The sequence below is a fragment of the Nymphalis io genome, chromosome 24 (genome assembly GCF_905147045.1).
Source record: "Nymphalis io chromosome 24, ilAglIoxx1.1, whole genome shotgun sequence".
NCBI lineage: Eukaryota > Metazoa > Arthropoda > Insecta > Lepidoptera > Nymphalidae > Nymphalis > Nymphalis io.
Genome location: NC_065911.1, coordinates 3,143,494 through 3,158,874, shown reverse-complemented (window position 1 = coordinate 3,158,874; position 15,381 = coordinate 3,143,494). Strand labels below are relative to the sequence as shown.

General features: G+C 32.0%; 1 protein-coding gene and 1 long non-coding RNA gene across 4 annotated transcripts in view; one reads left to right on the top strand and one right to left on the bottom strand.

Annotated features, from left to right (window-relative positions):
• Positions 1–15,381, bottom strand: part of LOC126777805 (uncharacterized) — a 63,888-nt gene that overhangs the window by 5,429 nt on the left and 43,078 nt on the right. For 2 of the 3 annotated variants that reach the window (XR_007670097.1, XR_007670096.1), the window contains one exon: positions 8,300–8,589. The exons of the other annotated variant lie outside the window; for it this stretch is intronic. This is a non-coding gene — a long non-coding RNA (uncharacterized LOC126777805). Of the gene's footprint in view, positions 1–8,299; positions 8,590–15,381 lie in introns of those variants that run through there. 3 annotated transcript variants of the gene reach the window in all.
• On the top strand, positions 111–10,235 carry LOC126777800 (trypsin-1-like). The gene is made up of 5 exons (XM_050500933.1): positions 111–174; positions 1,492–1,608; positions 4,969–5,209; positions 7,272–7,415; positions 8,511–10,235. The coding sequence occupies exons 1-5, from the start codon at positions 113–115 to the stop codon at positions 8,655–8,657; spliced, it is 711 nt and encodes a 236-aa protein (XP_050356890.1). The 5' UTR covers positions 111–112; the 3' UTR covers positions 8,658–10,235.

Here is a 15,381-nt window from a genome sequence, read left to right as displayed (position 1 = left end):
AGCAACAATTATAACGAACGAAATATGACTATTTGTATTAATTAATTGGATAAAATAATATGGAATTCAATTAAAAATACATGATTGTAGTTATGTACTTCGAAATAATATAATGAAAACATTAAATTGTTTCACGTTGATTCTTGTAGTAATAAATATTGACCGTGGAATTTCGTTAGTTACTTATAATTATTTATTTTCATTTATTTATACTTTAAAATGTTATTATAAATATCACTTATGTAAGCTGAGGTTTGAATATACCAATATCGCGAAGATTACTGGTTCAAATACGGAGAATTGTTGAATTTTTATGTGCTTATTTTGTGTTACAAACACAGCGGTAAAATATTTCTTGTGATCGTGAGGAAACCTGCATGTGTCATGACATGATCACGCCACGTGAATCTACCAACGTACACTGTAACAGAGTGTTGAAACTGTCTCGTTAACAATGATTAACTTAAAGCTTGCATTAAAATAAAACTATGTTTTAATACGTAAGATGAGATGGCCCAGTGGTAAGAACGCGTGAATCTTAACCGATGGTCGTGGTATCAAACCCGGACAAGTACCACTGACTTTTCATGTGCTTAATTTGTGATTATAATTCATCTCGTGCTTTACGGTGAAGGAAATCATCGTAAGGAAACCTGCATGTGTCTAAATTCACTGAAATTCTGCCACATGTGTATTCAACCAACCCGCATTGGAGCAGCGTGGTGGAATAAGATCCAAGCCTTCTCCTCAAAAAGAGAGAGGAGGCCTTAACCCAGCAGTGGGACATTCACATGTTACGTAAGTAAAAGTCGCGATCCAAGTAGTTCGAGTATGTATGTATGTTTATTGTCTTATTTGTTCATCCATTATACACAGGCAATAATTATAGTAATGGGGCTACAAAGACTGTCTTTTATTTTGAAATTAAAAAACAATAATACAGTCAGCAAAAATAGAAACGATCTGTTTAATGACTTTCCATATTAATAAGTTAAACATACACACACATAACAATATTTAATATGATAACTTTTTCTAATATCAAAACTAAAATAAGCATAAAAAATGCCGTTGAAAGCCTTATATTTTTTTTTTTTTTTATAGAATAGGAAGGCGGACGAGCATATGGGCCACCTGATGGTAAGTGATCACCAACGCTCTTAGACATTGGCATTGTAAGAAATGTCAACCATCGCTTACATATCCAATGCGCCACCAACCTTGGGAACTAAGATTTTATGTCCCTTGTGCCTGTAATTACACTGGCTCACTCACCCTTCAAACCGGAACACAACAATATCAAGTATTGCTGTTATGCGGTAGAATATCTGATGAGTGGGTGGTACCTACCCAGACGAGCTTGCACAAAGCTCTACCACCAGTATACATAAACTATATAAAAAGCTATACAGAAGTGCAGTCAAGTGTGTGTTAATTCCCTTCATTGCAACTAACTTGGTGACACACGTCATATAATAATTATATTTTCAGCATATTAGGTGGAACAGATATAGATATAGAACAAGCGTCATATCATGTGAATTATGGTGATATATGTGGGGGTGTTTTACTGAATAAGAAATGGACTTTGACGGCTGCACATTGTGGGTAAAAACTTTTACTTGTATTATTGATTGTGACAAGCCGGTTGGCGTGGTTGGTAGATACTTGCCTTTCACGCCGAAGGTTGTGGGTATGATCCCCACCCAGGACAGACATTTGTGTGCATGAACATGTCTGTTTGTCCTTAGTCTGGGTGTAATTATCTATATAAGTTTGTATTTACAAAAGAAAAGTAGTATATGTAGTATATCAGTTGTCTGGTTTATGATTGACTTGTATTTATTTACTTTATATAACGATAAACAATTGGAAAAAGGGGTTTGTCCAATCTTAAGAGAGATTGGCCAACTATGCAGGATAGTTGCATAAACACAGATGCACTCTTATAATCCGATGGGACGGCAATCCAACAAAGGATTTGATTTTAATCATACATATATCTTTATGACTTGGTCAAAGTGAAATCATCTCATGTCGTATATACGCTTTGACACGTATATACGACTTACCGAGGAGACCAGGACCCCCCCACTGGAGCAGTATACTACCAACCCGCATTGGAGCAGCGTGGTGGAATAAGCTCCAAACCTTTTCCTCAAAAAGAGGAGAGGAGGCCTTTAGCCCAGCAGTGGGACATTCACAGGCTGTTACGGTATATATCTTTAAATGTCTTGGTGTGCCAAAGGATGGCACTTTGAACCCATCGATTGGACGAAGTTAAAAAATTTCGGAGTAAAGGGGGTTCCCCTTAAAATCATAATTTTGTAAAATTTTACTTTAATAAGCATTACAACAGGAAGGTCTTCAAATTTAAAGTAACTATACATTGCCGTTTAGGCTTTCAAGTCAATGTCAAGTCAAGGTCAATATTCTCTCTATACCAATATATATATATATATATAATAATTTTTATAAGGATAAAATCAGCTGATATTCTATATGCGTAAATAATTTGTATCAAAATGAAGCCTAACTTTGCGAGATATTGTGATAAGGTTATCAAAGCTTCAGCAAGATTTCCAATCACCGCAAACAATCTTGGACTCAGTGTTTTCCCGAAATAATCTATCCCGTGTCTATCAAACCTAGACTTGAATTAAATGTGAAGCGATGGCTACCTACTACCTATGTAGGTTATAGGTTAGGTAGCCGTTCCTAATGGACATGATATGATAATGGAAAATTTATCACATGCTATATTTTATTTTAACTATATATTTAGGCGTGTAATTATTATCAAATTGTCGCACGGACATTAAATATTTACAACTTAGTGTTTTCCCGCGGCTTCACCTGCGAGTTAGGGGGGAGGAAGAGGTTAGGTATAAAAATAGTCTATGTCTCGGGATTCAAGCTTAGAACAGAATTAAAAAGTAATGAGTTGTTTCTTTACTCTTCAAATTTATAAATATTATGTATGTTTGAATTGTTACGAATACACAAATTATCCTTAGAATGATTTGGTCTTTCTAAAACCACAACCGTCTTTCCATTGCAATCTATAAGGCAAAAAAGACAAGTACAACAAAATAATTGCTTATCTTAAATAATTTAATCACGAGTTACATTATTTATAGTTACCCCACCTTATTCCTTTTCCTACCTTAATGTTACCTGGAAGACATTATTCTTTAAGATTTACCACTTTTATTTCTCCTCTTCATCCGCGTCGCCTTCTTTATCTCTTTTCTGTCTAGCAAGTATTTTTACTTATTCGATAGCGTTGACATTAACTGCGATTTCTATGAAGTTCCGATTATTGTCACTAGATGGTGTTGTTTTCAGTCCATACAAATCGCAGTTAATGCCAACGCTGTCGAATAAGTAGAGACTCCAGCACTAGGTACTCTATTCTTAATGATAATTATTCATCTTTGCTTACATAGCTACCTCATTATCTGTTGGCTAGTGAACCTACTCATAAGACCCAGGTCAAGTTGATAAAAAATATTGAATTTTTCTTCCAAGATAATTTCAACTTGACGAGCCGGTTCGCATAGTTGGAAGATACTGTCTTTCACGCCGAAGGTTGTGGGTTCGATTCTCACCCAGGACAGATATTTGTGTGCATGAATATGTCTGGGTGTAATTATCTACATAAGTATGTATTTATAAAAGAAAAGTAGTATATGAAGTATATCAGTTGTTGGTTCCCATAGCACAAGCTCTGCTTAGTTTGGGATCAGATGGCCGTGTGTGAATAATGTCCCAGGATATTATTATTATAATAACAGCCTGATGCTAACTTAGCGGAAAATGTTTCAATCAATTGGGTCCATTCGTATATAACGTAATTTTCTACAGATTCCTACCAAAATTGCGTTAGCTCAAGCCATCCTCCTGCCCATCCTTGATTACGCTGACACCTGCTATCTTGACCTAAGAGAGGAGCAATTAAATAAACTCAATCGTATTCAAAATCTCTGTATTCGGTTTATATTCGGTCTCCGCAAATTTGACCACATTTCTGAATTTCGCATAAAACTCGAGTCGACTCCCCAATCCGTCTTCGCAGGAATACTCTATCTCTTCTTTACTGTATAATTTTTCATTCAAATTCTCCTCACTATCTTAAACACCGTTTTGAATTCCTTAAGGACTCGCACGGCCGCACCCTTCGATCTGACGATAATCTAATTCTTAAAATTCCTTATCACTCTTCTTCTTTTTATACCAATTCTTTCTCTGTCCAAGCAGTTCGCCTATGGAATTCTTTACTATTCCACTTAGACGATCTCAAACTATTAACACATTTAAAATCCGACTCAACGCGTATTTTTTATCTTTATAATTATCAGGAAGTGTTGTTTTATTATCTGCCGCACTTATTGCTATTTATTATTATAATTATCATAATTACATTTCTTTTTTCATACATTATAAATGTATGTTTATGTATATATTATTTATTTATATGTATTTATATTTAGCTATAGTACTGTATATTCAAAAATAAAAATTGAGATTATTAGTACACCTCCTTACCGCTTTATTTATTTATTTCATGTCCTTCACCCAAAAGATTGTCTGGAAGAGATCGCTCTTTTAGCGATAAGACCGCCTTTGTACAAAATAGTTTTTGTTTTTTTTTGTGTTTGTGTTTAAAATGGTTCTGTAATTCTTTTAGTGTACAATAAGGCATATTCTATTCTATTCTACGCTATGCTAACTTGGCAGCGATACACTTTTATGAAATTTTTCTTTTTCTCGGAAAGCGCAGGACCAAATGTTTTGTGTTCCTACATAAAACATTTGGTCCTGCACTCAATCTTTATCTTGTGGTAATAGAGCACCTGTTCTTACGCGCACACTTTTACAATAAATCTCCCGCACAAATAGAAATTTCATCAGATCATCAGGACTCATATTACCAATATGTATTTAATAAATCACTTTTTCTTATAGAACTGAAAGTGATTTCATTCGGGTTGGAAGCCGATATCGTTTGAAGGGTCCAAAGATAAGAATAAAATTACATTTCGTACATCCTTTATACAAGAAAGACCATTCGTTTGATTATGATGTTCAGCTTCTTGAATTATTCAGAGAATTAAGGTTTGGAGAAACGGTGAAGAATATTACGATAAGTAACGGAGAATGTGGTGACCATATAACTGTGTCTGGTTGGGGGTATTCCGAGGAGAAGGTAACTTTAAGTTATTTTTTAAATATATTTTCAGGTAGAAATCAAACGTATCTGATGTTAATTTCATGAATTGGCAAATTCATATTATAATACATTTATAACTCTTCATACCATCGAAGGGCTACAATTTTGTAATCTGAGATGTAAAGTCTTGTACCTGTAATTACACAAGGTCATTCACCCTTCAAATCAGAACACAGCAATACAATTGCCAATATTCAGTTCAAGATGAAATTTACCTAGCCACCTAGATGTATCTGTAAAGTATTCTGCAACCAGATGAACTTATTTTCTATCCTATGTGTTAATTAAGGAACTTTAATTATTATTCTTTTACTTACTATAAATGTGCCGAATAAACGGCATAGTCATAACAAAAACTCGTAGTTTGAGAAAATTAATTATTCAGCTACAGACTTGCTAGATTTTTCGAAATCAAAAACTGATCATTAAATAAAGATATTATTCGAACCGTTGTTACGAGTTAATCCTGTCCTGCTTATGACGTCTGACTGATCGGTCAGAGTTTTAATACATACTAGTAAGATATTGTTTTATCAAATAGCTGTCTTATTGCAATGTATTTAGGGATCTATTTTACGTGTACTTGATAAGCATTCGGAACTTTCGATTGCATATAAAAGGAGGATATGAATTATTGATATAAAAAGCATTCGTCAAAATTTAAATTATTGCAAACATTTTCGTGAAAATCAGCAAACGTGGAATGATAACCGAATGACAGCTTAATGTGCTCTTTGACGTGGAGAGATCAATAATAAATTAATATTTCGTTTAATGCAATCCTGTCTGGTATATAGGATATGGGTAGTGGATTCATATCCGACAACACATAGGTATTAATCGTTTCAATGAAAACATAATTTTAAGAAATATATATTTTAAATGATTATCTATATTGTTTATAATTGTATCCATATCATGCATGTATCTTTATGATATATTTATTTTTATTAGATGAACGTTTTTAGTGACGTCTTTAACTAAAGATTCATTAATTATAAATCCTAACGCTGTATGAGTTTAGATACATACTGATGTTTTGTGATTATAATGTCCTTTTTTTATCACGGTGGTGGTTTACATATGATTCTCGTAATCCGATGAGACAACAAATCTGACACCATTGAAAGTAGTTCAAAATTTATTATCAAGTTCACCACCACACATAGACCCATAGATCAATAAATGTAGCATTAGAAGTAATAAGCATTCGTTATAAAACAAATGTACCGTCAAGAGCGATGTCCCTTGTTACGTATTACGAAAACCACTTGGCCACAAAAATGAACTTTATCCACCCAAATGGCTTGGCTTGTAGACTGACCCACATAAAAACATGTGTACATAAGTATCTACGTTTAGTACTAATTTAATATTTAATAAATGGGAACTTACAAGTATAAATAATGTATGTGTCTATGAACTTGTTAATAATATCATGTGGGCCAAATGAATTTCAACAATAATCCTAAATTATAATCTATATATATATATAATGTGGTATACGCGTGAATCTTAACCGATGATCATGGGTTCAAACCCGGGCAAGCACCACTGAATTTTCATGTGCTTAATTTGTGATTATAATTCATCTCGTGCTTAACGGTGAAGGAAAACATCATGAGGAAACCTGCATGTGTCTAATTTCATTGAAATTCTGCCACATGTGTATTCTACCAACCCGCATTTGAGCAGCGTGGTGGAATAAGCTCCAAAACCTTCTCCTCAAAAGGGAGAGGAGGCCTTAGCCCAGCAGTGGGACATTAACAAGCTGTTACTGTGTATAATCTATCACGAGTCTGTTTCTTTGTCTGTGTCTGATTTAAAAATGACTCCATTTTTTAGTTAATACGGCGATTGCAACTTACCAACCGTCACTTTTATTTACGTTAGATTTTCAGTCTGTATATATTTTTTTTAATTCTATGTATAATAAAAATTAAACTTGTATAAGACATCGGATCACAGCTTATAATATTTAAGTAAACTTTAAAGGATTTTGAAACTTTCTTTTAATTTATTTATTTTTAATTTCTAGGGTGACTATAGAGACATATTACAACAAGTCAAATTACCGTTAATCTCTTTACAAGAATGTCAAAAGGTTGATCAGACCTGGTACAACAACACGCTTACTTCTAGAATGTTCTGCGCTGGAGACGAGGATGGCGATGCTTGTCAGGTGAGATCAACCGTTTAAGATATTCGAATACGAATCGAGTCAAAACACTATGATCCATTCAAAACTAGTATTAACTGGTTAAAGCTCGTCAAAGGTCTTTATGTGTTTAGTATTGTGTGTACGCAACATGTAAACACTGGCCCGTATGTTTGTTCATCGAGTTCGCAATTTAGAAACTGAACTCACGATAATTATATTATTAAAAAAGTGAAGTTCGAAATTCGAAAACATAATTTGAATGAACCGTTTCGTTTTTTACTACGATAGATTTGCTCAGCAAAGGAAGATTTACAGGGTGTATAAATTGAGTATACAATAGCGCACATATTTACAATTTAAATGATAGAGGCATGGCATGGAGCGCAAACAATCGATTTTATCACTTCGCTTGATTGTGAACACTACGTATTGTGTTGTGTCTAGATTTATTAGGTTTCAATAGATCAATGCTCCGGTTAGTACTGTGTTAATTTTCACTAGTAACCGACAAATAATAGTGAATTCTATAGACTCTTGTGTCTGCCATATATGGTGATATAATCTATGATTGGTATTAAATACCTTTTGTTGATTTTATCCTTTTTAGAGTCTTGCGCAATTGTTTTACAGAATTTCGCAACGTTATAATAATTAATTTAAATGTACTGACATATTTTATTTCTTCATATAAATTTTATTTAGGGCCTTATAACGCGGCCTTCCTGTAAGATATATTTTAATCTGTATTTTATTGTTTTTGACAAATATAATACTTTGGACTATATCTCAAAGAATCACAACAATAAAAAATAACAATAAGCTAGTTTTAAATAATGAAAACTACTTTACGCAATAAAAAACGCAGACTTTAAAAATCATTTATTTCTCTTTTTTATTTTCGTGTTTGCGTGCTAAATTTAATGTACATTAGATATGTATGTAGTGTGATTTCTGCAATTTCTGACAATTTTCAGTGTCCACCGTAATTAACATTGATTCATTCACCCTTCTCGCCGAGACAACAACACGTAGCATTACGAAGCTGTACGAGGGTGATCACCAGAGGTCAATAGCCTACCACTATGGCGGTTAAATAATTTTACGTCTTCTTTTCAGGGTGATAGTGGTAGCGGTGCTGTGTCGCGTGGTCGTCTTATAGGTTTGTCGTCATTTGGTTTCGGATGCGGGCGCGTGCCTGGCGTATATACAAATGTATCAAGCCCTTATATTAGATTATGGATTAGGATATATACAGGCGTATAACCAATGTATATATATACTTATAAATTAGATGGTTTTCTGTAACGCGTAGCTGAAAAATCTTCCTGCATAAACGAAAAAGATGCAGATGCAGATTTTAGTATATAATGTTATTATATAAGTAACTTTATTACTTTTGGCATTATTAAATACAAATTGAATGCAAGTAATTTTAACATATATATAGTATGAAATATAGAGCCCTGGCTTAGTGGTTAGAAAATTGCAGGTTCAAACTCGGCACTATATTTTTAGGTATTTAATACGCGCATAATTTCGTCTCTTGATTGGTGAAGGAAAACATTAAAAAGAAATGTGTCCCAAGCATCCTCCTCCAAAGAACATAAAACCTTAGCCCAACTGTGGGATATCAATATGCTGCTTTACTAATTCTGCTGATAACGCATGAAAACAAAAACAAATTATCAAACGATAAAATTAAATATGAAGTTTTGCTTTACACAAACTAATTATTGAATTTTTATTCGAATCCCATACTATAGTGTAATCGCCACTTCTGAGCTATAACGGCGTTTGATTTTCGTATATAACTTAGGTAGCTGAGCCACAAACACTTCGCTACGGAGCTTGCAACTATTTTGACCGCAGACTGACCCACGCTCAATTATTTAGTTATGTAATTATTATGTAAATACTACACAAATTTTACATTTACGTAAGCTATTTACATAATAAAAATATAACTAATAGCATAACAAATTATAAACTTAAAAATTTCTAAATGGAAAGAAAGAAACTTCTGTATAGACACAGAACTAGAGTAAAGAGATATAAGAAATATTGAATAATGACAATTTAAATTAACCTTAAAAATCGACCTGACTTGAACCTGTTTGCATTTTTTTTCATGCCATTCAGTTTTATACACACAAAGAACGAAGTAAAGAGAGAGGCTGCAGATAATACCGGTATATATTTATTTGACGAAGGGATTTAAAGTGAGAACGAGAGCCATATTATTATATATTCATTGGATTGACAGACCCTGTCTGCGACCACCGCGACATACGCGTCAAATAAAGTGCATACGATTTGAGAGCCATGGAAACTATCTTTCCTATCAATATTATGCTCTATTATCACTTTCCAAAAACCTAAACAATCCTTTTTGTTTTTTGTCTGTCTGTTCGTATGAGATAATTTTCGAAGCGGCTAAAAATTATGAATGAAAATAAATAAAATTTTATAACGAGTATTCCAATGTAGTATTTGATTTATAATAATGCAAAAGTTTCATCGATATTCATTCATAATTATAATTTTATTGATAATTAATATGTTTGATAAAAAAGTGAGCCTTGATACTATATAGATATAATTTAAGTCCTTATAAATGTTTGCTTAATTGTTTTTTCTCTCTTTCTATCATCAGTATTTACATGTGTGAGAAATAGACCAAGCATTGCTTAACTAATAACCCCTAAACAAAACTTATCTTTTAGTTGCGTCTAGCGTTACCATTTTGGAAATGATAAAACCAACAAAAGTACAGGAATATTACATGCAAATAATTGTTTTTGTAATTTATTATTTATATAAGAATATATTAATATAATTTCATGCCTGTGTTTTCCTCAGTCATGATATGCCAATCTTAATTTTACAACAGATTAAACATTATGAATACACATTAAATGATGATTTAAAAGTACTCGAATATAATATAGATTATTTTTAATCTGTTGTCCTGAAAACAATTCCCTTTATTGTCAGTATTTGTATGTGTATTTTAGTCCAATAACTCTTTAAAGCGTTAGTTACTGTGGTCACGATGGTCGTTTCAGTGCGTGACCGTCAGTTTATATTGGCTGTAGAATTTATTTTAATTAATGGCGGAATTTAATTAAAAACAACATTCAATTTTTTACATTACGCATAATTGGAAAGGAAATTATATAACTTGAGTATTTCTTTGTTCTTTTTTAACTAATGAACTCAAAATAATATTATATATTAATTGGACTGCTAATAACAAAAAAATAAAATAAAATTAATGGCGTATTATATATTATCACAAAATTACTTGATGTGGATATTAAATAAATAAACAGCTATGTTGCATAAGTGTGAGATATTATAACAGTAATTAAATATAAAAACAAATAAAAAACTCAACAACCCTATTTTTTATCTGTATCACGCGGAAACAAAGAGAATTATTTAAATGAATTCCATGAGGCTGGGGTATTGATCCCTCGGGCATAGTAGGTGTGTAATAACGTTATACGTTTAAAAACTATCTAATATCGATAAGTGTGTCTTTTCAACGTTCCGTTCCATTTTAATCACTCGCCAACCGCCTTTCAAATAAACGCGAACAAAAACGTTCATCAATTTTGCACTTTAAAAAAAACGAACGCAATAAAATGTTACAGCCGAAAGCTCCGACACCGGCATTTAAATCGCGTATCGACAGAAAATTTCGTCTGAAAAATCACCCGAAAAACATTTTCCATTTTCCGAAAACCACCCACGTATACACATATAGGTGCATATAGTATATAATGTTAATGTAATTATCTGCCTTCAATTTTGTATAAATTTTTACGTGTGTGCGTTTATATTTTACAATTGTGTGTGTACGCGTGGCTGCATACGTATACAGAAATGCATTCGTATGGGTTTATTTTATCTACGCTGTTTGCTGTATATTGATGTGTGGGGGTGCACCCCGTCACCCTCACCCGGGGGGGAGTCATGATGATGATGACGGGTCTGCGCAAGTGCTAGAGCGGGATGGCGAGACAAAAACTATCTAGGATACCTATAGCACTGTTGTTTCACCCTACGTTGTGTATAAGCATGGTGAATACTACCCGTTTTTCCCTGCTATTACGCCTTATTGATAAACGACCGGTCCAGTCGGTAAAGTAAATTATTATTAAAATTTTTAAACGCATAGCTTACGGCTGTAAAAGCGCAAATTCTTTAATCAAAATGGCGACACGTGGTCTAAAATTAAAAACTGCATAGCCCGCTTCTATCTATGCACCAACACATTCCATAATGACGCGGACCTGAATTTAATATCGCAGTGTTCGCTGGTGTTGGTGGACCCTCGTTGGTTACCAACCACCAGATATTCCACAAACCACTATTTTGTACTTATAAACTTCTGTTTACATTAACTAACAGAAAAACTCCACGAGACATATCAAATTCGGATCGCATTGCTAATTCAGGCTCAAATGTTTGTAAGGTGTCCTAAGCTATACATATAATTAAGTTAAAACACAATGTATATGCATCAAATATATTTAAAATAATCATAGACAATATAATAAAAAAATCACTAAATAGACAATTTCACCAGTAACCAACGCTTGAACTCAATAGGAACGAAGGCAATTAAAAAAATATATTCCTAATATTTTAAATTCTTTAAAAATATTTACACGATTGAAGATTGTATAGGAGCTTTATAAGTTTATGGTTAGGAAGGTTGACATATAATCAACCTCTTTTCAGCAATAAGATTTGTTGTGTTAACTTTTTATTTCATTTCAAATAATATAAATATCTGTATATTACTCTAAATAACATAACATAAGAATCGTAAGTCGTTCACATACATATTTAACAACATATGATTTAAATAATTATTAATATTAAAAGTTTTACTTATTTCTTCAAAGTATATTTTAATAAATATATTTAATCCAAAAATTACAAGCCTGTAAGTAAATTATAGTATGGTTAAAAATAAAAAAATTATATCTATTTCATTTGATTATTTACTTAAAATACTTTTATAAATATGAAAGAGGACATGTTAAGCTGACAAGAGCTTAAAAAAATTGTTTACTTGTAGAAAAATAGTTTACGAGTAATTTAGTTCTCAAACGAATTCTGATGATTAACGAATTTCAACCAAATCGCACCGTTAATAAGGTTAAATTTGTTATAACACGATATCACGATATATTACTCATTTGAATTTAGAGTTATATTCTTTCAAATATTTGTCAAGCATTTTGAATATGGAACAGATTTATAAAGTATATTATATTGCTTTTATATTAAATGATTTTCAAAATTGCGGAACCCATGAAAGAAATTATCCGTTACTTCCAACACAGACGTGGCCTGGTAGTTATTTGCATAATATATACTTAACTTATATGCTTATTTCACATAAAAATCACAGAATAAAAAATACAACGAAAGTGATAAACTTTGTTCATGTGATAATCGGATATCGAAATCGGTCATACATAATAAAACTCGACATATTTACAAAATACATAGAAGATCAGTTCAACAGTTGAAACAGCGTTATTATGTAAAAACAAAAACTTAAAAACAAAACTGCCAAAAAAAAAACGCTTATTTCGTTTTAACATAGCGCTCATATTAATAAACACAAAATATTTTTTAAATTTCGAATAGGTTCCACGACTGTGTAATTTGTATGTATACAATTAAATAACAAATAAAATAAAAAAGAACGCCATTGACGCATTTCAAATTCATGACGAAATAAATTATTTTTAAATTTCGAATGTGTTCTACGACTGTAGCATATGTGTATATAATCTTATTCGACATGGTATTTTCACGATGGTTACTGTTCCGGGTCAGCACATAAGGCTTAATAAGCGCAAATGAAACAGTTAATATTCGTATATTTTCACGAGGCTCAACGAAACATCGAGAACAATTGGAAAGATAATCTTCCGACATTGACGCATTATAATTATGAACAGATTATTAATGCTTTTAGTATCAAATTGTCATTATAAAATATTATAATATAAATAAATAGCTAACAAAATAGTAAAAAATTGTCATGACAATATTCTTAAAAATTTAATTTTTGAAAAATATATTTCTTTCTAATATTAAGACTTTAACTATAGGACTATGTATGTACATATTTTGTAGTTGTATAAAATCACAGAGCTTACTACAATTGAACGAATTATTCACAAAAAAATTTACTAAAGAGTAAAGAGTCAATTAAATACTCAGGAACAAAACTGCCGCACTTATAAAGCCAGTATTAATAAAGACAAATAGAAATTTGAACCATTGATCCAGGATTATCAGTAATACACAAATGAATGGGCCCCCGGCATCATACTTTAATGTACGAATTATCTGATGATAATGATTTTTATGCATTATATTATAAAAAGTAATTGTGGAAAATAAATATTATTATAAAAAAATACACGAAAACGAGTAATCGTTACATATCTGTTATTTATTATATAAATACATCATACAAAACGTAATTTTTACATTGGATACAAAAAATTGTTCCAAAAGTAAATCAATTAAAAGCTATTTAGTATATGAATACTGTACATAATATATAAGCGTATGTAATTGTACAGATATATAGGTATCCCACGATTTAAGCACTCGTTTATGATTGTACCAAGATTCTAAGGGCGAAGTTGATCCGGGGGTTTGTTAAAAAAAAATTAAAAATTTAATTTCTTAACGTATTGATTTTATTAAATATAATATGTTATTAGCTTTATATATTAAATATATCTTAAAAGTTGATATAGCATGATGATGCTTTAAGAAATCACCTCAGCTATTGTTTATTCAAATCAAATCAAAATAGACTTTATTCATTCATAATTTACAAGATTAAATTAAATATAAAAGCTACTACCGGTTCAGAGTGTAGATTGTGTGTGAAAAACCGGCAAGAAACGTAGTAGTTCATCAATTTTAAATTACACAGATAATTAAACACAATTTAATTATTATTAATCCTGAACTCAATGAATACCGACTCCATACTTTTTTAACCTATATAACCTTTTGTTAATACGCCTTATTAACTAAAATTTTCGTCTTATGTGATTTAAATTTATATATATATTAAATATTGTCCCATATACAATAATTTTCCTAACATAAGTTAGTGTGACGTAATAAAATTGCACAAGAAAAACGTAAACCAGTTATAAACCGGCCAAATTAAAGGATTTCATCTATACAATAATTTATTATATGTAAAAATGACTGGAATTGAACTTTATACCTTTAATCGACATGTTAACAATCGCCATCGGTCCATCTAACCCAATAAGTGCGAAATTGTTAGGGCAGGTTAGTTATGGACCACAGTACGCGTGATAGACAGACATGTGACTTATGAAAATGAGTCTTATAGATATAGAAAAAAGAATCACAATGTTTTGAAAGGAACACCTTTAGATCATCAGCTTTCGAGAATCTTTAGAGGCGGTTCGATTCGTCATTCTTAATTATAATTAATTTAATTTAAAATAAAAAGCTTAAAGTCAAGGGATTTTCCTATAAATAAGTCTATAGTTAATATAAACTTATCGAAATGGCCGCCAATATATTATGTAACTCAGAAAGTGCCATTTTGTATATATAATCTTTATGTACACAAATTTCGTGGTATTGATCGCGTGTTGATAACACCTCAGTTGAAATTAATAACAAGCAAATAGTTTATTCTAAACGACCGTACAAAATACACTCACACATTGAACGAGTAATTTGTAAATTGAATTCCTCGGTCAGGTTCTACTAGAGGCTGCACGGGTGGGCATATATATGGAGTTTTATAATAAACACAAAATCATTATTTGATGATTCCGAGGTGTACGCGGGAGACTGGGATGGGGTCACCCCAGGAAGGGAGGTGCAACCCATCCCCCCGTTGATGGGGCCATTGCAGCAGCAATGCAACCTTCCGACATCAGTGTGGCCA